We start from the raw sequence: 24,545 nt of genomic DNA, 5'->3' as shown, positions 1-24,545 counted from the left end.
GATCAAGTAAGAAAGAGCTACACAGTAGCTCCAAACGATTATTCCTCCTTATTTTCATGCAACCATCGAGGTTGTATCAATCAAAGTTCTACCGCACTTGTTTTTACAAATATTTTATTACGAAAAAAATATAACAACAAACGATAGCAATCCCTCCTCGTCTAAGGAACAAATTTTCCAAACGACAAACAATTTTAACCCGCGAAACTTTCAAAGCCTCGCAGGATTTTAAATCGATCGAATCCAAAAGGTAAGTCGACGATTCAACAGTTTTCACCACCGTTAAACGAACCGTGTTCGTTGCTTAAACTTATTTCATTTTCACTAAAGTTGCTCGTTCGATAAACTATAATAATACGAATACATACCTATCGACGATTCATTTTTCCATATAAAATTGTGTTTATTCTATATAAATATCTATTCACTTTCCGTAATAATACGAAACGTAAGCGAGTGTACAGCGCCAGCAAACCTGTTGCTTCTTATTCATCGTTTCTTCGTAAAAATGTGATTGCTATGAGATAACTGGATAGAGGACCACGAGGGGAAATATATTATTCATTAAAAAAAAAAAAGTAACCGAGTCGAGCGCCGAATTTTATTTGGCGCGTCGACCGATGAACCCACAACCGTCCTTGTTACTCGAAAATCGTTTCGTCTCTCGATTTTCGACTGTTTTACAAACAGTTGCTCCTCTTTATCCTTTTTTTTTTTTTGTAGGAATGTCGCAGAGAACAAATTACTGTTTCTTGTAACCGTAAGAGTTGATCGCTGGAAAGAAAAAGAAAAGAAAAAGTTATTATCATTGCTCGAATTAATTCCTGACGTAAGAAAACAGAAATTACTGCTGAATTAATTTCACGATTAATTTTCTAATAAATGAAGTAGTAAAGAATTTTATAAATTTGATCCCAATAACCAAAATGTTTATACACATAGTGTGCATCTGGAATAATATTATTAACTATGAAATTGTTTAGGGAAGGTTTGTTCGTCGTTGATTCCGATTTCGAAGAGCAATTGCAATTGTTATTAGAAATTACTGATCTCGAGTTTCTGGGGAATCATCATTTTATTCGTGTCAACGAGACGTAACAAAATGGTGCAGAAATGGTCCACGAAATGCACGTTTGTCGATCGAATACGTTCTTCTCTTATGTCGGGATAGCTCGATACGTTGTTTGTGCGTTCAGTTTGCGTACCATCGAATTCCGTGTCGCACTTCAGCAACAATTCCAACCACTGTGGCCCCGTCACTCTTGGGATTTTCAGGGTGCCACCGTAACATTCCGGCAAGCACTTAGGCGACATGTATTCGTGCAACGATTTGTAATCTTTGCCATGGAATATGATCTGAAAACAATAAATTACAAACATAAGATATCATTTCACTTTCCAGACTTACGATAAACTAAAAAAAAAAATTATTGGAAACTCTATTATAAATATTCCAACCGTGACACGAGAAAGAATAATTACTATTTGTATAAAGAATAAATCTGATCAGAAAGAATTATCATTACCATATTATCAACAGAGTGGGGCCTATTTCCTGTTTATGCAACCATCGCGGTTGTATTAATCAAAGTATCTGACGAACAATTATAACCCGCGTAGATTTAAGGGAAATCAACTCACTCTGCTCTTGAGTTTCTCTCTGAGGAACGGTTTGAACAACGTGAACACCATGTTGAAGATGTACGGCTGATTGATGATGTGAATGTTCTTGATCCTGAGGGGCATCGAATCCTGCAGCCAGTCGACTATCCTTTTAGCAAACGGTGGATTGAACTGCCAAGTCTGTTGAAGACTGAGCCCGTCCATGTCGAAGACCACCACAGCACCGGCGATCTGCGTGCTTGGTTCCAACATGGCGGCCTCCAAGTACAGAACGCATCCCTTGAACACTTCGTCCAGGTTGCACTTGGTGTGCTTCCATTTCTTTCCCAGCTCCATGATCAGCACCCTTCGTCCATGTTGGTCTCTGTTAGGCAGCACTGTCAAAATATTCTGCTCGAATATGTTCTTCTCCCGGCTGGGCTTCAAACCATCGTAAACGTTCGCGTGCTTCACTTTGAAGCTATAATAGTTCTTCACGAGCTTTAATGCGGACTCTGGGTAGTATTTGCAGGGCCTCAGAAACCGTATCAACCAAGGCTCGTTGTCTAATGGCACCTTTAGGTCCTTCTCGGCTGCAAACGAAGCATCAGAAACATTTGAATACAGAAATAAACACAATAGACATTATATTTTCGGTAATGAATTTTTATCTCCACAATGCCTAAGATTTCGGGGGTATATCCAATCACCAAAAATGATTGTAATTGGCCCCTGCAGCTAAAAATAATTTTTTCAAAACGATTTGAAATTTTTTAATTTCGCCGAAAAGTTTGTCCACTTATTGAATTTTTTTCTCGAAACTGGGTAGGATTTTGAAAGTATACCTATTCACCAAAAATGATTGTAATTGGCCCCTGCAGCTAAAAATAATTTTTTCAAAACGATTTGAAATTTTTTAATTTCGCCGAAAAGTTTGTCCACTTATTGAATTTTTTTCTCGAAACTGGGTAGGATTTTGAGAGTATACCTATTCACCAAAAATGATTGTAATTGGCCCCTACAGCTAAAAATAATTTTTTTAAAACGATTTGAAATTTTTTAATTTCGTCGAAAAGTTTGTCCACTTATTGAATTTTTTTCTCGAAACTGAGTAGGATTTTGAGAGTATACCTATTCACCAAAAATGATTGTAATTGGCCCCCACAATTAAAAATAATTTTTTTAAGACGATTTGAAATTTTTTTTTTCTGGTTGATTTGTTGATTTAATTCTTCACCTTTTAGTAATTCCTTTAATTGGGAAATGGCCTGGCTTTTGACCTCCGGAGTCTCACGAAGCTCCCTTTTCGCGACTTCCTGCAGCTCCGCGCTAGGCGAATTGAACTCTATCTCGAGAACGAAGCCGCCAAGTTTGATGGAGGGTAACTCCGTACAGTCGGTCAACATTGTTCCTGCAAACATTAAATATACATTCATCAAAATCGTTCCAAGGAAACGGATGAATTTTGCACTTAACGAAACTCTTCGTCCTTCTTGTCAGACCATAGTATTTTTTCAAATTTCTCTAAAAGAAAACTCTAAAAGAATTTTCGTGCACTGCGTCGTGTCATTGTCAACGTCGAGTATTTAAAATTATTCCACGGTAACAAACTTCTACTTGGGAAAGGTGTCAACAGTCTTTTGATATATTATTTTATAGTTCGCGTCACGATTGTGGTTTTGTAATATCCGTACACTATATTCTGCACAATTTTATAATAGTTCCACGAGCAACAATCTTGCACTATTAGATACAGTAATCGTTTTCGATGCTAACTTTCTTTCTCCATGTTTACGTTTGGTTTTCTTCTCCTCTCGGAATACGTGCCAGGATAATTTTCTCAAGGCTTGCCACAATAAAACTAGCAACCGAACGTTCACAATTTAAACCCTGTCAGGCAAGGAAAGAGAAAATGGGAAAGAGCTGGTATAAAGTGTACTAGAAAACTGTTTTGTCACGGCTCGATCAAATTAACTTGCAAAATTCTTCAGTTCGCGAGTAGCGATTGCACTCCATTGCGTGTTCGAACAAAACGCAGGCGTTAGCGGAACTTACGAGCCACGAATATTGAATTAATTGGAAAAGTCCATTGTAATGCCCGATTCAGTTACATTCACGAACAATTCCGAACAGAACGAAATTTAAATACCGTGTCCATTGTTTTCCAAGGTAGCAGAATTTGCATTTCGTGATGCAATCGATAATTGCACTTTAAACGAGATTAAGAGAGCACAGTTGGGACGAGACAATGGCGCTCGGGTTCTCAAAGTCTTACCCAAGAGACGAAAACAATCGATTATCTTTGAATTAAAAACGATTTAGTAAGGCATTCCTTCTCATTGAATTCCAATTGAATTTTTCTTTCGTTCGTCCCTAAAATCTAAACTGACTCAAGCTTTATTGTCAGAGTTTAACAAAAATTCAGGAATTTGTACCAACCTCAACACGATCTCATTCTCAATGGCTGCGACAACAAAAATGCAAATTCTTCTACTATTTAACAATAAATTTCACGAACGTGTAAGTGTTTTTACGCGTTAATTTAATTTTGTTTGATTACGACGACCTCTGGCGGGAAAATCGTGCAGCAAAATGGCGGTCGCTGACTCCATTGGCGGAGGACGCCATTGTGTTTTTGATTTGAAAATACGATTGAAAGGAAGATGCATTTTCGAAAAGTTGGACATTGCGAGACTGTATTCAGCATTTATTTACTAATTGTTTACGATAAGATTTCTAGACAGGATATAAAAGTAACCTTGAATTTTATTTTCCAATGTTTGGGAAAGTAAAAAACAAAATTGTGTGAACGATTGTTTTTGAAAAACCACTTCGTTTGGTACACTAATATCGTTCTTCTGCGGATGTAGACGTTTGTCTCGTAGAAACGAATGGAGGAATGTCAATGGAGCCATTTGTAATCGCTGTGCACTCCGTTCGCAGAGGAAAGTAAATTCGTTCGATGCATTTAATGTTAGGCGCGTGCAGCCTCGATAATGTAATACGCAATAGTCTTCGAATCGCACGTGTGAATTACGTGATACGCTCGGTAATGTATTGTTTACAGCGTAAGTCCTTGCGACTCTGGCGTTTTCTCGGGCCTTTACACGATTTACAATGGAATTTAATATCTGGTTTCCACGTCCAACAATTTTCAGAATTTATATTTGTATATCGAAACAGTAACATCGAGGGCATAATCTCAGGCTCAGTCGTAAAACTTGAACAGATGGTAGGAAAATTTCGTTTATCGTTACGACTCCATATCCGTATCCGGAACCTGTTCGACTGCCTCGTAAATTAAAACCTTGAAATTAAAATACAACAAAACGTGTTAAATATCGAAGGTTTTCGATTGTTTATATCGTCTTTATCGTGACTCGACGTCGTAAATTCAAACTGTCAGATCAGAATATTCTAATCCGAAGGTTTTAATCGACAAAACTAGGAACTAAACCAGGAAATAACAATTTTATTACCAGTCCGTTCAATTTTACGATCGATTTGTCATATTTTAAAAGTCCTTCGTTTCAATTTCGATACTAATGTTTATAACAGTAAAAATAATCGCGTCGAACGCCTTTCGAAACATCGGAATGTTAACGGTGGACTTTAAACAGCTCTTTTTAATCAAATTCACGAGTACGACGCGGTTAAAAAATTGCTTTAATTTCACGATGTTCGAAAATTAAGATTTAACAACGTAATCGGCTTTGCAATTGATTACTGTTGCTCCCGTTCATCTAATTATCGTTCGTCCCTGCGTCGAACAATCTCGCCGCCCTTTTCCCTCGGTGACAAGCTTTACGCAACGGAAAATATTTCCCCTGGCAATGCAACCAGAGCGACGAGTTTGCATTGCTCACTCTCGACATACATTATTCCGCCTGGCATTGTCGGCCTTCATTGAGGCGCAAAAACTAGCGGACACAAAAAACTTTGCGTCCTCTGACGGCTCCGCGAGCTACGAGGAGTGGACGTAGCAAACATTTTGATATTCGTCCCGTTTGCTCGAGGCGCATTATGTGTGGAACGCGAAAGAAAAAATAATACTGTCGCCGGCCAAAGGAGAGTTTACGTAATCGTCGTGGAACAAAGTTGTTTTCCGTGTTAAACACAGGCAGGAAATGAGGTAAATCCAACGTGACACGCAACTTTCGAACGTATTTTCGTGCGACAAACCGGAGACAGATGAGAAAACAATCCCGCGGATGACAAATTTTTTATTTTATTTAATTTATTCGAAGGAGAATGATTTATTAATCGGACGATACGTATAGTTCGTATACAAGTATCAGGGACGACTAAAATAGCAATTAATAGTTGACAGACTCATAGTCCTGCTATTTAATAACGAGATAGGAGATTTCGACCGCCATTGTACGATATTATAAACTTGCACCTGCCGGTTTCCGCGGATATATGCCACTGGAAGCGAACTCTGAGAGAAAAGTTGTTTGAAACAGGTTTCTAACAACATTTTTAAGCAACACGTTCGAACACTTGTTATTCGTTACGTTAAATTTGATAAAATTTTGTGACTTTGAGTCCACGTTGTATGGTGGCTCTAGCGAATTCCTTCGTGGTTATTAATTACAACGTTCGGCGAATAGATCGTGAAAATGTGTCGATTCTAACACACCGAGACTTTGCAACTAGCCACGTCATTGTGAAACTTGGCACAAAGAACTTACGACGAGTCGGGAATGTAGATAGCATCGTTGCAACAGTGGCGAGGTACAATTAGCCTAAGTAGTTATTATAAAATCGCTATACTTTTCTACGTTTCCGCAGTGGCGAAAAATCAACTGCGAATGCTTTTCTCAGTCCTTGAGTACAATACCGTTTGAATATTGATAAATTCCGTTCGATGTCGTAAGAAACGTTAGACTCGTTTGTGCTGAGTCAAAACAAATTTCCACGCCATTGTTGTCTCGAAACATTCGATGGAAGATTCGCGAGAAATAACGTTCCATCGAATCTATAGATCAAGTCGTATAAAAATGATGCCGTTTTAATTTGATAAGCAATTACCAAGCAAATGTAAAGTTTACCATTAGTATTCATTTGTTACGTTACGTGTACCAATGTTTTTCACGTTTTAAAAACAAGATTATGATTAACCTCGGAAGGATTGTGCAACCTGTTAGTCGCGACTGTTTTGTGTTCGCCGTTAATGTATTCGTTTCTAATGAAATTCTCGCGTTCCTCGCGCTTAATTGTGTAAATGAAACGACGTCGGGGTTAAATCGTTAATTCGACGAATTGAAGCAAACGAGTACGAGAGTTAGGAAACCGAAGGTTGTCGAATTCTTTCGCCATCTACGACTTCGAAAAACGGATCCCTGGGCTCGAGGCGAGCCTGTTCCGCGTTCAGAGTCGTCCTTTTCTCGGGACTGAAGCGGCGGCCATTTTGAAAGCTAGTGTGCGCGCGCAGATTGTGGCCAACGACTCCAAAACTCGGAAAGTGGCCAATTTTGACGTTATTGGAACAGAACAAAATGGTAAAAATGTTATTTTCTTTCTTTTACTGGAGTGTTTTAATAATAATAATAAAAGAAATAAAAATTCTTACAAATATGGATAGTTTTCATGTTCGACTCCATTTCTTTTAAATTCTTTAACTAGTCGAATATTTTATTTTGTCTTATCATGTTCTATCGATGCTACGTAATTTTATATGGATCTTTCGGCACTGAAAAATTAATTTTTTAAGTTACCAGCGAAAGACGAATGGGGACAACTTTGGGGGTGGACTCGTTCGACCGTGATTGGAATTTAGAATCGGGGTGGAACCGAGGGCTGCGGATTGTTTCGCGGCTCCAGTCGGGCTAGTAAAATTTAACGGAGCAATCGTACTTTCGGGTACATCGACCCACCGTTACGATTGGCAGTGGACCAAGAACTTCTGGCTGGGGGGGGGGGGGGGGGAGAAAAGGGTGCAACGGGCCGAGGTACTTTCACGAACAGCAGGGGGAGTCCCGCGTACTATTTAAACATTTAAATGGGGAAGCTGAACGCGTGCCAGTACGAAACCTGCATTTTACGATCGTCCCGATCACTGTTCCGGTGACATTTGCGTAACGCGGCGTCGCAACAGGCGGCATTTGTTGAATTATTCGCGGATAAACGACGACTGAAATGTCGCTCGCGAATCGTATTGATGTCCAGGCGCTGAATATTCGACCGTGTTTCGGCCGATAATTTAATTGTTTTCGAAATTGTTCCACGTAGACGGCGTGGCCAAGAGCGCTCAAAGGTCTCCTTTCGATGAAAATTTGTACAGGACGCCCAGAAAGGCCGGGACCAAACCTTTACTACGCGTTAAAATAATTTGTATAAACTTATTCACGAAGATATTTACGGTAGAGACAGAAAATTTTGAGAGTGAACACCAAAAATGCATTTACTATTATTTTCAACATGGATGGAATATTTGAAAATTTTACATTTCTTCCAGCCACCGCAATAAATAAAGGTTTCTATCTTTCCAATAAAGTATTTTCAAATATATTTTTATATAAACTTTTGTATTTGATCTCAGTTATACGTAGTATAAGTTTGGTCCCGAACATTTTGGACATCCTGTACGTAACTATGAAATATGCACGTTTTTATCACGACATTTAAGAGAAAGTTGAATAGAAAATTTATTTCTATAATTTTGAACAATTTGAATAGTGTATTGTCATTGTAGCATCGAGGATGACTCATGTTCGATAGGTTTGAATTATTATGTGATACTTGTCAATTGTCCTTTGTTCCCAAAGAAGACTCTCACCATGAGTCATTGTTATTGCTTTTCATGCCACAAGAAATTTTCCACTTTCTCTATGTCAGTAATAAATCTTTCAAAACTACATTATTTATTGAATTTAACATTCTAATGGCTTTTTTAAAGAAAATCTAATATTAGTTTCCAATAATAAATTCCACCGTTTCAATCCAGTAATAAATCCTCCTAAACTACATTGTTTATCGAATTTCCTGGCTAGTTACTAAATAAAACTTCTATTCTATGCATCCTAATGGGGGTTTTCACGAAAATCTAATATCATTTTCCATTAATAAATTCCACCGTTTCAATCCAGTAATAAATCCTCCTAAATTACATTGTTTATCGAATTTCCTGGCAAGTTACTAAATAAAAATTCTATTCTATGCATCCTAATGGGGGATTTTCACGAAAATCTAATATCATTTTCCATTAATAAATTCCACCGTTTCAATTCAGTAATAAATCCTCCTAAACTATATTGTTTATCGAATTTCCTGGCTAGTTACTAAATAAAACTTCTATTCTATGCATCCTAATGGGGGTTTTTACGACAATGTAATATTATTTTCGGTGAAATTATTATTAATCGAACTCCTCGAGTATAATAACAATTTCGAAGATCGTTCGAACGTGACCACGGTAGAGGGTGGAAATTCTGTTATGCAATCGTCCCGCGGACGATTTTCCATATCAGAAAATTATTCCGTTTCGTAACGAGGGCCCTCGAGCAATCCGTGAGACCTAACCCAACGCCGATAATAATTCCATTGGCTCTGTTTACAGGAGCCACGGCTAACGATCGCTGGAATACGTCTTCGCCAGTCTCATCGGCGCTTCGTCTCGCTTTCTCGAGCTTTCATCGATCGCTGGCTCTGCAAACAACTGGAAGTCGACCAAACGAGAATCCCACCCTTATTACGCGAGCCTCCATTTTCGAGCGAAGCAAGAACCTACAGCTTCTAAAAACGGAACGATAATTATCCGTGGATTACACGAAATAGGATTCGACTAATTAAACACGTTGTCGGAATCTTGAGAAATCGCGTACGAAAACTTTTTTTTATCACTTACCGACCGTCGATCAGAAAGGAAAATCAAATTAAACGAGAAACAATTTTTTTTATTTTCATCAATAGATTTAATGGATTCAAATACTAGAATGTTTATTCGTACCTAACGAGGAATTTTAGTAAATAATATAGCTTGAAAGGATATTCTATAAATAACATACATTATGAAGATTTATTACACATTTATAATTAATTTATGCAGCGTAAAACTATGCACAGGGCGAAGTGCATGTACAGGGTGGGGGAAAAGTATCGAGGGACCTTGGAGTATCTCTCGGGGATAAAGTTCGAAAATATTTTCGCGTTTTTATCGACTTCTTTGCGTGTTATTTAATAAATTGTCCGTGCACGTTTGGCAAGCGTTCGTTATGGGGTTCCTTCTATCTCCCGGCGTAGTTCATTTGCGCGAAGAAAGGGAACGCCTCGGAAATTTCGTTCCCTTTCTCGCGTTAATTACCAGCCAGTGTTGCTCGAGAAAGGCGAGTCTAATTTCAGAAATGAGCCCGGGTTCCCGCGGCCCCCCCGAAACAGAAAGGGGAACGGCCCGAAGAGAGAGGAAAAAATAGGGTTGAAAAGAAGAAAAACTTACAATGGGCGGAAGCAAAGAACAGAGGCGAGACAAAAACCGAGAGCGACGAAGAGGCACGGACAAAAGTAGAGGAGAAAAAAGGATAGCTTCGTTCTAAAGTTTTAACTACGGAACAGGTTCGTTACGTTGCCTTTGATTGGGCTTTAAGGCGAAAGGGGGAACCTAATTTTCAAGATGACGAGAATCGGGGTACGTGATATGTTTGTCGGATGCATTACAGTGAATCGTTATCGCGAAACTTGAGGAACTTTCGAAGAGAAAGAAGAGTGGCTCGTTACGTTGGGTTTTATCGAGTTTTGCTTCAAAGGCTGAGAAAAATTGTTCTACGTAAAGGACACAATGACTGCGGAATATAAGATGTGGAAAAAGTTGGGATTGAGGTCTCTTTTTATGAAACTTTCTGACATTTTTTTATTTCGAACCGAGGAAACACGATGCAGTGATAAATGTCGCTGGAAAAGTAATAATAAAAAGTAGGAAAGTATATACAAGGTGTTCGGCCATCCCTGAGAAGAATTTTAATGGGAGATTCTAGAGGCCAAAATAAGATGAAAATCAAGAATACTAATTTGTTGATGGAGATTTCGTTAAAAAGTTATTAACGTTTAAAATTCCGCCCGTATTGAATTTTTTTCTATAAAATGGATAGGATTTCGGGGATAGGTCTATTCACCAAAAATGATTGTAATTGACCCCCACAGCTAACAATATTTTTTTCAGAACGATTTGAAATATTTTAATTTCCTCGAAAAATTTCACACCTTCTCGAATTTTTTTCTCGAAAGTGGGTAGGATTTCAGGGATATGTCTATTCACCAGAAATACTTATAATTGACCCCTGCAACCAAAAATAATTTTTCCAGAACGATTTGAAATTTTTGAATTTAATTGTTAATAACTTTTTAACAGAGCCTCCATGAACAAATTGGTATTCTTGATTTTCGTCTTATTTTAGCCTCTAGAATCTTCCATTAAAATTTTTCCCAGGGGTGGCCGAACACTCTGTATATTTAATGGTAGAAAGTATCGTTAAACATTTTCTTTTAATTGTTGCTGTTAATTTTACAGTAACGGTTTATTAAAATTGAGTCGGTTTTAAAATAAGAGCATGTGTGATAGAAATGACAAATTGTACTCGGTATTTCAGTGTATTTTAATCTACATTTGGCCATTTTGTATGCAAATAAAACTTGATCGCGTATAGAAAACTTTGATAGTTTACAAATTATGTCGTAAACGTTTCCAACGAGATATCACACATTTTATCATACAGCTGATATTTTATGTCGTTCTATTTTAAGGTTATGTTCTGAATTTGACGCGACAGCAGACATAACCTTTATTTATAATTAAAATCGACTCGGTAGGCATCGAGTTAACGAACGAAAATAGAGCCCGTAGTTAATAAAGAAGAAAATCGAATTCTTCCTGCAATATTTAACTTTCGTCGAGCTCGTGAAAACATCAGGCGGCCATTATGGTCCGCGTCGTCGCCCATTAAAATCTATCGATGGTGCATACATAAACGACGACCTTGAGCAGGAAATAACTGCCTCGAAAACAATTTCGCGAATATCCTCGCGTCAACGATCGATTTTCCTTTGAGGAAGAGAGATTAATATTTGATAATTCACCGTCCACTTAATGGCTGCCTCGAAGGACGAATGGAGGAAGACTGATTGGTCATCGACGAAGTTAACAGTTTCCTCCGGGCCAGGATTAAATATTTTTACGTTAACCTTCTTGGACGGGCCCGATAGTAGAAAATTACTTTTTCCACGAAGCGTAACAGTGGAAGAAACTTAACGGCCACGGTAATTTATCCTCCTTTCCAGCGACTTTTCTGTATCGCAACGAGGAAACAAAGAACTTTAAACGGAAAAGTTAGATCCACGTATTTTTTAACGAACCTTTAAAGGATCCGCTGGAAACTTAAGCGGTATATTAAGGAGGTCGAAAGGTCAAACTTGCGATTCTTAATGGAGATAAAAAGACCTTATTTTTAAAAATTAATCTGACGAAAATTTGAAGGATACATCAAGGAGATTAAAAGTTTCTCCAACACCAAGTGATTTTTATTTAATAATTCTAATGGAAAGTATTTGAAAGACCTCAAAATTTGAAATATGAAATCTTTTTACCATTAAATCAGTTGGTCAGTGATATTGAAGATATCCAGAATTAAAAAATTTTAATTTTGATTCTCATATAATTAGAGATTTTGATAAATTAGATTTATAAGGATCCAATCTGATCATATTTGGACCGATTGTCTGTGTTTGTTTCTTAGATTTAAATTAACGTACGAGTATAATGGGGTATAATAATTTTCAGAATACCATCGGGGCGAATGAAAACAACGTGGATCAATAAGAGTTCAATGTAGTTCACTAGAGCGAATATTCTCAAGTCGACCAGTTTCTGTAATCCGTTCGCGTCTACAGCGCGTTCCAAATATGGCGGCAAATTTAAACAGTCCGTTACACGCGAGGGAAATTTTTATAAAATAATTCCTTCACCCTGAAAACGATCGTCATCGCAAAATTCAGTTTCATAATTTCAACAAACAACAACTTAATAATTGTTTATTGTTACGAATTATAAACGATGGGAGAGCTTGCAGAGACTTAAACAGAAAGTAATTTCCTACGAGATTGTTATTTTTAAAATAGTCATCCAGTTTTGGATCGCCTTGGATGCAACTGCTCGTAGAATATTTGTTATGAATTGTCGTGATCGCCGGTCGTAAATCAGAAATTCTACCGGGACACGCGGAACGACTCCGCAATGCACGACCGGAAATCGAACACTCGGAAACAAGTTACATCCACGAGCCCAATGGGAACAAACGCGATCGTCGGCCCCGAAACTTCGTGAAAACTTGGACGCTCGATCGTGCGGGCTGCTATTGTGTCATTTCTACGTAATCGTGGACACGTTGTTGGCGTACCAACCGTTCCATGGTCGTGAATTGTCGCCCCCCTGCTCAGGAAACTCGCACACGTGACACGCAGAACAAAAAGGAACTCTTTTCGGCCATCGAACGACGCTTAAGACTCTTTCGAACAGAAACAGCGCGAAACAGCGTCCATTTTATATCTTTACTCTTCACACGAACAATAATAATAAGTATACTGATATTTATTAGCTTTTAAAAAATTGAATTGCATAGGAAATTTATTCTGGGGAGAAAGACTCAATTCATAAAGTTTCTACTCCTATTGAATGATGTTGGGGACTCTTTCGAACAGAAACAGCGCGAAACAGCGTCCATTTTATATCTTTACTCTTCACACGAACAATAATAATAAGTATACTGATCTTTATTAGCTTTTAAAAAACTGAATTGCATAGGGAATTTATTCTGGGGAGAAAGACTCAATTCATAGAGTTTCTACTCGTATCGAACGACGCTTAAGACTCTTTCGAACAGAAACAGCGCGAAACAGCGTCCATTTTATATCTTTACTCTTCACACGAACAATAATAATAAGTATACTGTTATTTATTAGCTTTTAAACAATTGAATTGCATAGGGAATTCATTCTGGGGAGAAAGACTCAATTCAGGAGTTTCTACTCGTATCGAACGATGCTGAGGACTCTTTCGAACTGAGAAACAGCGTCCATTTTATATCCCTGCTCTTCATTCGAACAATAATAATGGACACACTGAAATTTGTTAACTTTTAGAAAATTGAATTGCATAGGGAATTCATTCTGGGGAGAAAGACTCAATTCAGGAGTTTCTACTCGTATCGAACGATGTTGAGGATTCTTTCGAACTGAGAAACAGCGTCCATTTTATATCCCTGCTCTTCATTCGAACAATAATAATGGACACACTGAAATTTGTTAACTTTTAGAAAATTGAATTGCATAGGGAATTCATTCTGGGGAGAAAGAATTCAGGAGTTTCTATATTCGCATAGGGTCCACCAGCTTGGTAAGAAATTGTCAGACATTGTTCACATTCTACTTACTCGCCAAACCACATTCCCCTTAAAGACTTCGAACCTTGTAAGGAACTGATAATTGAAAGATTTAATTAAGACTTCACCATTTAGGTTTCACTGTCATTTTTATTTCGATGTTTAGATCGACGATGGCGCGTAAAACCAGACTTCAATATTATTATCAAGAGGAAATTGTATACTCGATGTATTCCGAAATCTATATCGAATTAATAGAGAAAACACATGTTCCGTGACACGCATTTCTCGGTTGGCAAACTCATCTCATCGATGTGTTTCGAATAAATGTCGGAATCTTTTCTCTCGTACGAAAGAAATCCGTTTTTCTCACGAAATACGTTCTCACGATAGAAACTCTCATTAATCGTATATGATAATACAAAATTTTGACCAACGACGAAACAATCTTCTCTAAACATCGCTGAATCTCAACTCCATCGAGATATAAATTGTCCATGCTAAAATTTACATCTTTCAAATTATTTTAAATACGTAAAATTTAAAGCAAAAAGTATTTGCCACAAGTAAACTAAACATCTCGAAGATCCCATTAAAGTGTCCTAATAACAAATCTCTACTATGATTTGCATTCGATGTAATTTCAAAAATGATTTCCATACTGGTGTGCACCTCGTGGGCAGCGAAACGTGTTGCAATACTTTGTTAATTACTTAATGGCTTCGCAATTTCCATAGCTCGATCATCGCGTAAACCACTTCCTGACTAATCTGTTACATGTTATTCTTTTAATTGATCGTTCGACAAATAATATTTCCACGAGGGCAATTTAGTTGTTTTTTTTTTTCTTAATCATCGAAGTCGCGCTGAAGGAACGTTTTTACATGCGTCACAATGTAAAATTTTAAATTCAAATGGCAGATTTCAATTTCCGATTAACGCGGCAAGAAAAATCGTCCGCGGACACGGGAGATTCGATTTACATATCGCGTACTTCGTCGTCTTGTTAACCTTTTTCTTTCTGGGCAAACAAAAAAGAAGGGAAAAAACGTGTACGAACGTCCGAACGCGACGACACGTTCCCCTCGTTGGACACTCGAGAGCGCGATTTGCGATTGCGGACGGTGTTCCGCGTTATTAAGAGACAGAAAAAAAAGTAGAATGATGTGTTTGCGAGAATAATTCGCGCGATGACTATGACCTCCGCGACAGGTTTACGCGCGATTATCCTAACGAGAATATAAACGGTTAAGGAATTAGCACATTGGAAACTAGGAATCAGCATTTTCTTTCGTCGGTTCTCTTCGCGATCCTTGGATATAAAATTATTTAGAACTTTATGGAACTCGAAACTCCTTGTTAGGTTCGTCGACGATCGCCCTAACGAAGACGCAAACCACCAGCTTCCATATTTGGAAATGACAATTTTTCCGATCGAGAATACTTCGTAATATTGGCGCGAAATTTGAACGATCGAAAAAAGTTCGAAGTTCTAGTCTCTCTAGGGAAAATTTAGTAATTGTTTCAACCTCGCTTAGAGTTATTTTATACGAGAAACTTCCAACCTTGATTACTCGATGTTTCGATCAACGGATTAATGAATCGATATTTATAGCCTGCATACTGAACAGCATTCAAATTTAGTGCTGCGGAAGTGTTTTAATATCCATGAATGCAAAGTGGCCACGACAATATGAACGGGAGTCACAACAACAAATGTAACAAATGAAATGGAAATTAATTGCGCATCTTTGGATACTTTTAAGATTGCCAAACGCGAACTGTAATATACAGGGTGTTCGGCCAACTATGGGAAAAATTTTAATGGAGGATTCTAGAGGCCAAAATAAGACGAAAATCAAGAATATCACTTTCTCGACTGAGGCTTCGTTAAAACGTTATTAACAATTAAATTAAAAAATTTCAAATCGTTCTGGAAAAATTATTTTCGGTTGAGGGAGTCAATTACAATAATTTTTGGTTATTACACATACCTCCGAAATCCCACCCAATTTCGAGAAAAAAATTCGAGTAGGTATTGAAATTTTTAGACGAAATTAACAAATTTCAAATCACATTAAAAAAATTATATTTAGTTACAGGGGTCAATTACGATCATTTTTGGTCATTACACGTACCTCCGAAATCCCACCCAATGCCGAGAAAAAAATTCGAGTAGGTATGGAAATTTTTAGACGAAATTAAAAAATTTCGAATCACACTAAAAAAATTATATTTAGTTACACGGGTCTATTACGATCATTTTTGGTCATTACACATACCTCCGAAATCTCACCCAATTTCAAGAAAAAAATTCGAGTAGCTATTGAAATTTTTAGATGAAATTAAAAAATTTCAAATCACTCTAAAAAAATTATATTTAGTTATAGGGGGCAATTACAATCATTTTTGGTCATTACACATACCCCCGAAATCCTACCCACTTTCTAGAAAAAAATTCGAGAATGTGTGAAATTTTTCGACGGACAAAAAAAATTTCAAATCGTTTTGGAAAAATTATTTACGGTTGCGAGGGTCAATTACAAACATTTTTGGTGAATAGATATACCCCCGAAATCTTGCGCATTTTCGAGAAAAAAATTCAGAACCGGCGGAACTTTAAACGTTAATAACTTTTTAACGAAGCCTCTATCAACAAATTGGTATTCTTGATTTTTGTCTTACTTTGGCCTCTAGAATCTCCCATTAAAATTTTTCCCAGGGGTGGTCGAACACCCTGTATACAGAGACGATAAACGTTTCGTATAATAGATTCGTTTATTCGATCAATTTTTAACCGTTCGTGGTATAATTAAAATGTTTAAAGAGTGGTTTTTCTTTTGTTTGAGATTCGAAACCATAATGTAAATAAAAGTTTTGTAGTTCGCGCCGACTGTCGACGAAGGTACCCGAAGATCAACGAAGGTTAACGATGGCCGGGGGGGCCAGCCAGAATTATTCAAATAAGTGAAAGTGTAAAGGTTGGTATTTGGGTCATCGTCGATTATTATACAATATTATCCATTCATATAATGAGTGCTCGATGACTGAAATCACCGATTTTGTCTCTAATTTTATCGAAAGTCAAAAGTTCTCAACATACATTTATCAGATACATATTTACTTAATATTCAAATACATCCACACGAGGTATTATTAATAAACTAAGCAGTCAATAAAAAAAAAGTCCAAAACTCAAAATTGCTACTGTACAAAATATTACTCCCAGATTGGAATTTCATTTAAATGGTTATTTCACTATGAGTATCATTGATAAAATAAAAACAGAGTCCAAAATTCAAAGTTAGTACCCCTAAATGAAATTCAGATTTGGCTAAAAAATTTTTCTAGATGGTTATTACGCTACAGCTTAAGAGAAATCTGAGCTCGAAAAACTCGCTGATACATCGGAAACAGACTCTCCTCTACTCACGTTCTATGTTCTGCATTTTGGCATTCGAGGTACGTTCCACGCAGAAATCCGATTCGAATCCACAAGTTCGCGAATAAATCCACGGGATGAGTCACCGACGGAGCACAGACGCGGCGCAGCGAGCGACGAATCGCCGAAACCGGTCGCCGATCGACGAAAATACGACGGAAAACGAACGATTCTGGGACTGATGACCGAGCTGGTCACCGAAGAGGGGGGAGTGCACGAAGATCGGAAGGGGGGAAGTGCTCGAGAGGCGAGCCGCGACACGCGTCCGATAGTAAAACGAACGAAAATGGAACGGGCACGGGCCCCGTGGCTCTTATACGCTCGTCGGGTTCGCCTTCAGGGTCGAAAATGCGATACTGGACGGTTTTTCATAGACGTTCCCGTTGCTCGACGGCTTTGTTTGCGCCGGGATCTCCTTTCGATGCGCGACGAGAAAAACACGGCCCGTTCCGCAAACGTTTCTTGTCCACGAGAGAGGCCTCAGCTGACGGATGCCACGCACGGAGTGGGGTCGACACGCACGGAGTGGGGTCACCACGCACGGAACGGGAGAGTCGTTTCGCGTCGTGGAGGGGACGACGTGATTCGGTGGTCGAGTGGGAGATCGCGACGCGAGTTTCTAGACCGAACGAGGCGGCGCGCGGTGGGGCAAATGCATGACAAACGCGGTAAAAACCATTTTCTAACTAAAATCACATGTACACAGTGCTGGACACAAGTATTGGCAGATGCTTGCAACTACTAAACAAATTGATTTGAAGGAAAAACTTGTTGACTCGATTCATTTATTATCTATTTTAGTTTATCACGTAACTGATATACACTGATTCACAAAACAATAACAACATTTTATTAAAAATTACTTGGAATTAAATGTTAATATTTAGTCGACCCTCCTTTCCTTTTAAGGACTTCCTTTAATCGTTTGGACATTGAATCGACTAACTTTTTTTGCAAAATCCGGTTCGATTTTGTTCCATTCTTCTAAAAGAACATTCTTCATGTTTGCTTTGTTTGTTATATGATGTTGTCTAATCCTTTTTTCTAATTCGTTCCAGACATGCTCGATAGGATTCATGTCTGGACTCTGAAAAATTAACAAATTATAAAACTAATTATGCCAAATGATGGCTCGTACGTCCAGTTAAATATACATATGATTAAAGTTTTCATTGTGGGTATACTTTTTAAAAAATGACTGATTACCGTATTTTCGAGGCAATTGTGCGGTGGCGCGCGGTTTGACAAATTGTCGAGGCGGATGGAAGGGAAAATTGGAATTCGGCGCTTTGAAAAATTCGCGTGGCGGATGGGATTGCCTGTGCCGAGTACCCGCAGCGGTCGCCGATCCGTCACTCCCAGTAATGACTGTATTGCATGGAGATGGAAAGATTAGACCTGAGCGATGCTTCTCGTTGGCGGAGAAATCCGTCTCGCCAACCATGAAATGTACGCGTCACGATAGCGGTGCTATTTACCCTGCAGGGACGAAAGGGGCGGGCTCCTGACAACGCTTAGAAATTGGTAAAAAATATACTATTCAGACACGGTGAAATAATCTCAAAAAATTGTTAAATATGGAAACGAAAAGAAGGGAAACTTTTGTTGCGAGCGTTGGATCCAAATGAACTGTGCTTGTTCACGTTATGTCTTTTACGGAGATCTTAAAAATGACCTTATATCGAGGGTGTATACTCTGTCGAATACAACGTTGACCCAGAAATATTAAATTTACTGAAAATTGCGTCCCTTCGCAAGTGTTCGAGCCAAATGAACTGTACTTGTTTACGCTATGTCTTTTACGGAGATCTTAAAAGTGACCTTATATCGAGGGTGTATACTCTATCGAATACAACGTTGACCCAGAAATATTAAATTTACTGAAAATTACGTTCCCTTCGCTGTAACGAATGTACAAGGTGGCTTGAACTTTTTGCGATTAACATTTTCTCGTTAAAAAATCAGGTGTACAATTTACAATTAATATTAAATACATAAATAATTCTTTTTCGTAAACGTCGTACGATTCTGAATAATTATCTGAATCGTCAAATATGGTGTAACGTCCAACTGTTTCGGAACGGATTTACGAGAAATCTGCGAACGACGAAAGATTTTTCAATGCCCTATACCCTTTAAGGTTAGAAAGCACTCATCCATTGGGTGATTCGCGCATGAGGCTCGAATGGGAATTGGATTATCGTCGGTTTAAGAAACTGATGCCTCGCATCTGGAAATTGGAATATGGCGCATCGGGTTACTTCCGCGGTAAATGGAGCGGGGAAGTGGGGCACGGCGTTTTCAGTTATTCACGCGCCAAACAGAGTGAAGAATTCTACCAAGACGCGCTGACTTATTCATTCGCTAGGTGGCGCTGCGATCTAGTCGTTCTTATAACGGATTTGGGGCAGTTTGCGACTCCCGCCATTGCAAAGCGTCGCGAAACTTTTCGCTGCAATATTGTAATCTCATTTGCAATGGTAATCGCGACAGTTTAAACATTTTTCACTCGACTGGGTGTTAATTTTCATTATTTACTTCCTTTTGATGGTGTTCGCGACTCTGCATTCGTGAAACAAGTTCTTCGATTCCGTTGCATAGAAAATTAACTTTTCAAATAATCATCGAAGATTCGATAATTAGAATTTCCTTCCCGGGTGACGGACAATTTATCTTCTCTTTTTCTTTCAATATCGAGAGATCTGGAGCGTCGATACATTGAAAATTAACATAAATTGGTATTAGAAGAACAACATGGGCAATAAACAACCCGTTACGCCTGGAGCTAATTGTAAATTTAAAATCGCCGTGCACACGTATGTATGTAACCTCGCTGGAGAACGTTTCGATTGTTCGGACACGCGAAATTCAGGAGGTTCCCGAACTTTTAATTAACGCGTTCCGCCCGTTCGCTCGACGGCGCGGAAAACTGCGATTGTTATTTATTCGCGGCGCGGTCGTTTCCATCGATCGACAGTGCTCGACGATGACGGGAAATCGACGGTAGAATTGGCGCCAAAGCGGGACGATTCGTTAATTATCGTTCTTCTACGGAGCAGTTTTCACGGAGCTTCGAAGACGGGCGATTCGAAGCGCGTGTTTCGTAATTGATTAAAGTTAGAAATTGGTGGACCACGGTGGAAAGTGGAACCAGTTTTTTTTGGGGGCACTTCGAGCAAGGTTTCCTGGCGTTATAAGAACGCCAAGGACATTTTTGACGTAACGACGAAAGAGAAAACTGGTATTTCGGTGGACGTAACATTTTAATCCGTGGACGTTTAATTTACTCTGGTGAGTACTTGGCGAGTATATCCGAGGGCGAATGAAAATAATATACAGTCCGGAGAAAAAATATTCTCGTCGTTGTAGCTTTAAACGTATGTTTTTAGAAATTAAAAAATATCCTTTGTTCATTGTACGATTTTTCGAACGTCTTTACGAGATGGTGAAAAAAATGTTTTCTATCGTAAGATTCCGATTTAATTTCGTAATGTAAATTATGAGGAAGAGAACTGTGTGAAACGGTACATATTAAATAAACATGATGGGTGGAATAATTTTATGTTTAATGGCGACAGCACAACATCTCCGGAAGTGATGGACGAGTGAAAGTGTGGAGGAAGCGGAAAGATTAATTAAATTTGTAATACTATAATCGACCTATCACGGTGGAAGTGGACGTTTATGACAACATTTCTGTGAAAAATAGTTCTCTCTTGTTATACAGGGTGTTCAGCCACACCTGGGAAAAATTTTAATGGGGGATTCTACAGGTCAAAATAAGATGAAAATCAAGAATACCAATTTGTCGATGGAAGCTTCGTTAAAAAGTTATTAACGTTTAAAGTTCCGCCAGTACTGAATTTTTTTCTCGAAAATGCGTAAGATTTCGGGGGTATGTCTATTCACCAAAAATGATTGTAATCGACCCCAGCAACCGAAAATATTTTTTCCAAAACGATTTGAAATTTTTTTTTTCCGTCGAAATATTTCACACATCCTCGAATTTTTTTCTCGAAAATGGGTAGGATTTCGGGGGTATGTCTATTCACCAAAAATGATTGTAATCGACCCCAGCAACCGAAAATATTTTTTCCAGAACGATTTGAAATCTTTTTTTTTTCGTCGAATTAGGCACCTAATTAGATTTTCGGTAAGGAATTTTTTTCTCGAAAGTACGTAGGATTTCGGGGGTATGTGTAATAACCAAAAATGATTGTAATTAACCTCTGTAACTATATATAATTTTTTTAGTATGATTTGAAATTTTTAAATTTTGTCTAAAAATTTCTGTATCTACTCGTATCTACTACTTGTAAATATGCCACGCCTTGATCTAATGTATTTATTAACTTTGTTGCAATGAATATTTACGTGCACACTGTTTGTTACATGTCCCTGAACTTATTATTCTGTCTGCACGAACACGTTGCGTATCTATACCAGTGCATCTCAATCCATAAATTCAAATATGGAAGTTTATTGTATTGGATCTCAAAGTGAAACGTCATTTAAGGTTTTATTACGTTGGAAATTACTGGAAACGGAAATTGAATTTAAGTTGAATTCAAATATTTTGCTAATTAATTAAACAGGCATAAGTGTTTTTAAAATCTGTCACGTTCTCCGATTATTGTCCATCTTTAGCAATTGTGGCCCAGATATTATCGATTGGCTTTAAATCCATAGAAATGGCGCCCAAAGGCTCGTTTTAGCAGTTCGACAATAATTTTTGTCAAAACAGTCAAATTTTACTTTTCGTGACCACTAAAACCAGCCCAGTTTCACGTTGAGAATATTTTAATACGGTTTGCAAGTAGCTGCAACAGTTTCAAACAGTTTGTTGACATTAACTTTCACAATTTTTATCAATGACCTTCTCTACTGCCCGCCTAACGTTAAACGGACGATCTAAAACTATTTTTCAGAATTAATAACACCGTGCAATACCAACGTACCTCAAACTGACCTTAATAATCTCGAAACATGACGTGTAAATAATAGGTTCGATCTTAACATTTTCAAATGCCATGTAATGAGGATCACGCGTAGCCGTCATACTGAATATACTCTCAGGCGTTTAATAATACATCATTAGGATCTATTATTTATACCTGCGATCTTGGACTCGCCTACAATAATAAATTTTCCTTTGCTCCATATGTTGCAAATATTCCTAACAGTTCTGTGAAGTCAGTCGATTCTATTCTCGTTTCAAAAACTATAGCTTCCTTACGAAATCAAATCATTAAAATGCTCCAAACAGTCAACCAAGCGACTCAAAACCGACCAACGAATCGTTTCAATAATTTAACGCGATAAAAATCATTCGACGATAATCTAACGCGGTTGAAAGTATTCAATTTCGAACGTTTACATTTCCAATTCGCGCGAATTCATAATTTCGAAATGCACAGCGTTAATTTACGACGTTGACGAAAACGCGTGCGCGGTACCGGGTTCTGTAAATTAATAAAATTTATATTCGCGTGTTTACTCGATAGCGAAACCGAGCAGGGCAAACACTCGACTATTTATAGAACGTTGAATTTAAAAATATCTGCGTCGACGAACACCGTGGAATAACGAAATGAGCGGCCATTAAAGTGTCGAGGGAGAAACTCAGCCAAGTAAAAACTAGCGATACTCCAAGAAAGTTGTACGTCGCACGCGTTCGAGTTTATTCCACTACGTTCGAACGTGAAACATCCAAACGCAATCATCTCTGATCTTCCTTGAACTGATCCCCGAAAGAAACCTCAAAACCTCGTCAAACTCGAAATATGCAAATCCAATTACCGATCTTCGTCGAATTGGCCCCCAAAAGGGACCTCCAAACACTTTCAAACCTCGTCAAACCTCGTCAAACTCGAAACATCTAAATCCAATCAGCGATCTTCGTCGAATTGGCCCTTAAAAGAGACCTCCAAACACTTTGGAACCTCGTCAATCGCGAAACATCCAAACGCAACCATCACCTATCTTCCTCGAACTGGTTCCCAAAAGAGACCTCCAAACACTTTCAAATCTTGTCAAACCCCATCAAACTCGAACATCCAAATACAATCACCGATCTTTCTCGAACTGGCCCCCAAAAGGGACCTCCAAACACTTTCAAACCTCGTCAAACCTCGTCAAACTCGAAACATCTAAATCCAATCAGCGATCTTCGTCGAATTGGCCCTTAAAAGAGACCTCCAAACACTTTGGAACCTCGTCAATCGCGAAACATCCAAACGCAACCATCACCTATCTTCCTCGAACTGGTTCCCAAAAGAGACCTCCAAACACTTTCAAATCTTGTCAAACCCCATCAAACTCGAACATCCAAATACAATCACCGATCTTTCTCGAACTGGCCCTTAAAAGAGACCTCCAAACACTTTCAAACCTCGTCAAACCTCGTCAAATCTCTCTCCAAATCTTCCGTTTGCATAGTTTCCAACTTACCGCGCAAGGTAGTTCCGTTCACCTCCCAGGTAACTGGTCCTCTTCCGTGTACCGGAAGTCCTCACGGTGGCAGAAAGGGAGCGCGTCGCGCACCGGAACGAAAATCCCCTAGGCTTTCCGACGTTTTTCGCGACTTTTCTCCGATCGTTCACCCACGCTGGACACGAAGGACACCGTTTTCTTCGAGTGCTTCCGGTGTCGACGGCCACGTAGCGTTCGACGACTCGCGACTGAGCGAGTTCTGATCGCGCCAAATAGAAGAGAGACTCGCGTCGGGTGAAAACGTATTGTCGCGCTGCAAAGGATGATGCGTAACACCAGGTGAGACTAGCTTTTATATAAACGCGTTGGATACACTACCGGTTTGAGCTCTGACCTTTTTGATACGATACGACGATCCCCTACTCTTCTGTGCCGTTCACAGAGCCGTCGATAAGCGGAGCGTAACGATCGATCGGGATCAAACGAATGATTTCTGTCGGTCAGGGGATTAATGGGACGATCCCCCGCGAGGCTGTTTACGATCGTTTCGCTCCTACGTAGAGCGTTCCAGAGGCAAGAGGGATGTTTGTTTATCGGGGGAGATGCGACGACGAGATCGGGTTATGGGTGTTTATAAATATATCGACGGTGAACTTGGCGACGGAACGCGGTCAGGGTGCGCGATCGATCGCGCCAGGGAT

At 38.8% G+C, this 24,545-nt stretch overlaps 1 protein-coding gene and 1 long non-coding RNA gene across 4 annotated transcripts; one reads left to right on the top strand and one right to left on the bottom strand.

The window, feature by feature from the left end:
* Positions 1-97: 97 nt before the first annotated feature.
* LOC143348297 (alpha-tocopherol transfer protein-like) lies at positions 98-24,168 on the bottom strand. 3 transcript variants are annotated; one of them, XM_076778367.1, is made up of 5 exons: positions 23,863-24,168; positions 2,840-3,013; positions 1,642-2,195; positions 1,206-1,356; positions 98-774 (listed from the first exon to the last, which is right to left on the bottom strand). In XM_076778367.1, the coding sequence occupies exons 2-5, from the start codon at positions 3,006-3,008 to the stop codon at positions 743-745; spliced, it is 906 nt and encodes a 301-aa protein (XP_076634482.1). In that variant the 5' UTR covers positions 3,009-3,013; positions 23,863-24,168; the 3' UTR covers positions 98-742. The 3 variants fall into 3 exon arrangements, with proteins under 3 accessions (XP_076634482.1, XP_076634481.1, XP_076634480.1); XM_076778366.1 differs by lacking the exon at positions 23,863-24,168 and adding an exon at positions 17,404-17,810; XM_076778365.1 differs by lacking the exon at positions 23,863-24,168 and having other exon boundaries at positions 2,840-3,038.
* Positions 6,146-9,802, top strand: LOC143348304 (uncharacterized). The gene is made up of 2 exons (XR_013080748.1): positions 6,146-7,106; positions 9,164-9,802. It is a non-coding gene; the product is annotated as an uncharacterized LOC143348304 (long non-coding RNA).
* Positions 24,169-24,545: the final 377 nt, after the last annotated feature.

The sequence above is a fragment of the Colletes latitarsis genome, chromosome 11, assembly GCF_051014445.1.
Source record: "Colletes latitarsis isolate SP2378_abdomen chromosome 11, iyColLati1, whole genome shotgun sequence".
Taxonomy (NCBI): domain Eukaryota; kingdom Metazoa; phylum Arthropoda; class Insecta; order Hymenoptera; family Colletidae; genus Colletes; species Colletes latitarsis.
The sequence above is the reverse complement of the archived record's forward strand: the minus strand, read 5'-3'. Positions and strand labels throughout refer to the sequence as shown.

What these genes read in the sequence shown, in the direction of transcription:
- LOC143348297 (XM_076778365.1), bottom strand. Translation starts at nt 3,038, where the DNA reads ATGAATGTATATTTAATGTTTGCAGGAACAATGTTGACCGACTGTACG. An exon ending in ATTAAAGGAATTACTAAAAG is followed by an intron (nt 2,196 to 2,839) that starts GTGAAGAATTAA and finishes CTTCGTTTGCAG; the next exon opens with CCGAGAAGGACCTAAAGGTG. An exon ending in GTGCGACACGGAATTCGATG is followed by an intron (nt 775 to 1,205) that starts GTACGCAAACTG and finishes TTTTCTTTCCAG; the next exon opens with CGATCAACTCTTACGGTTAC.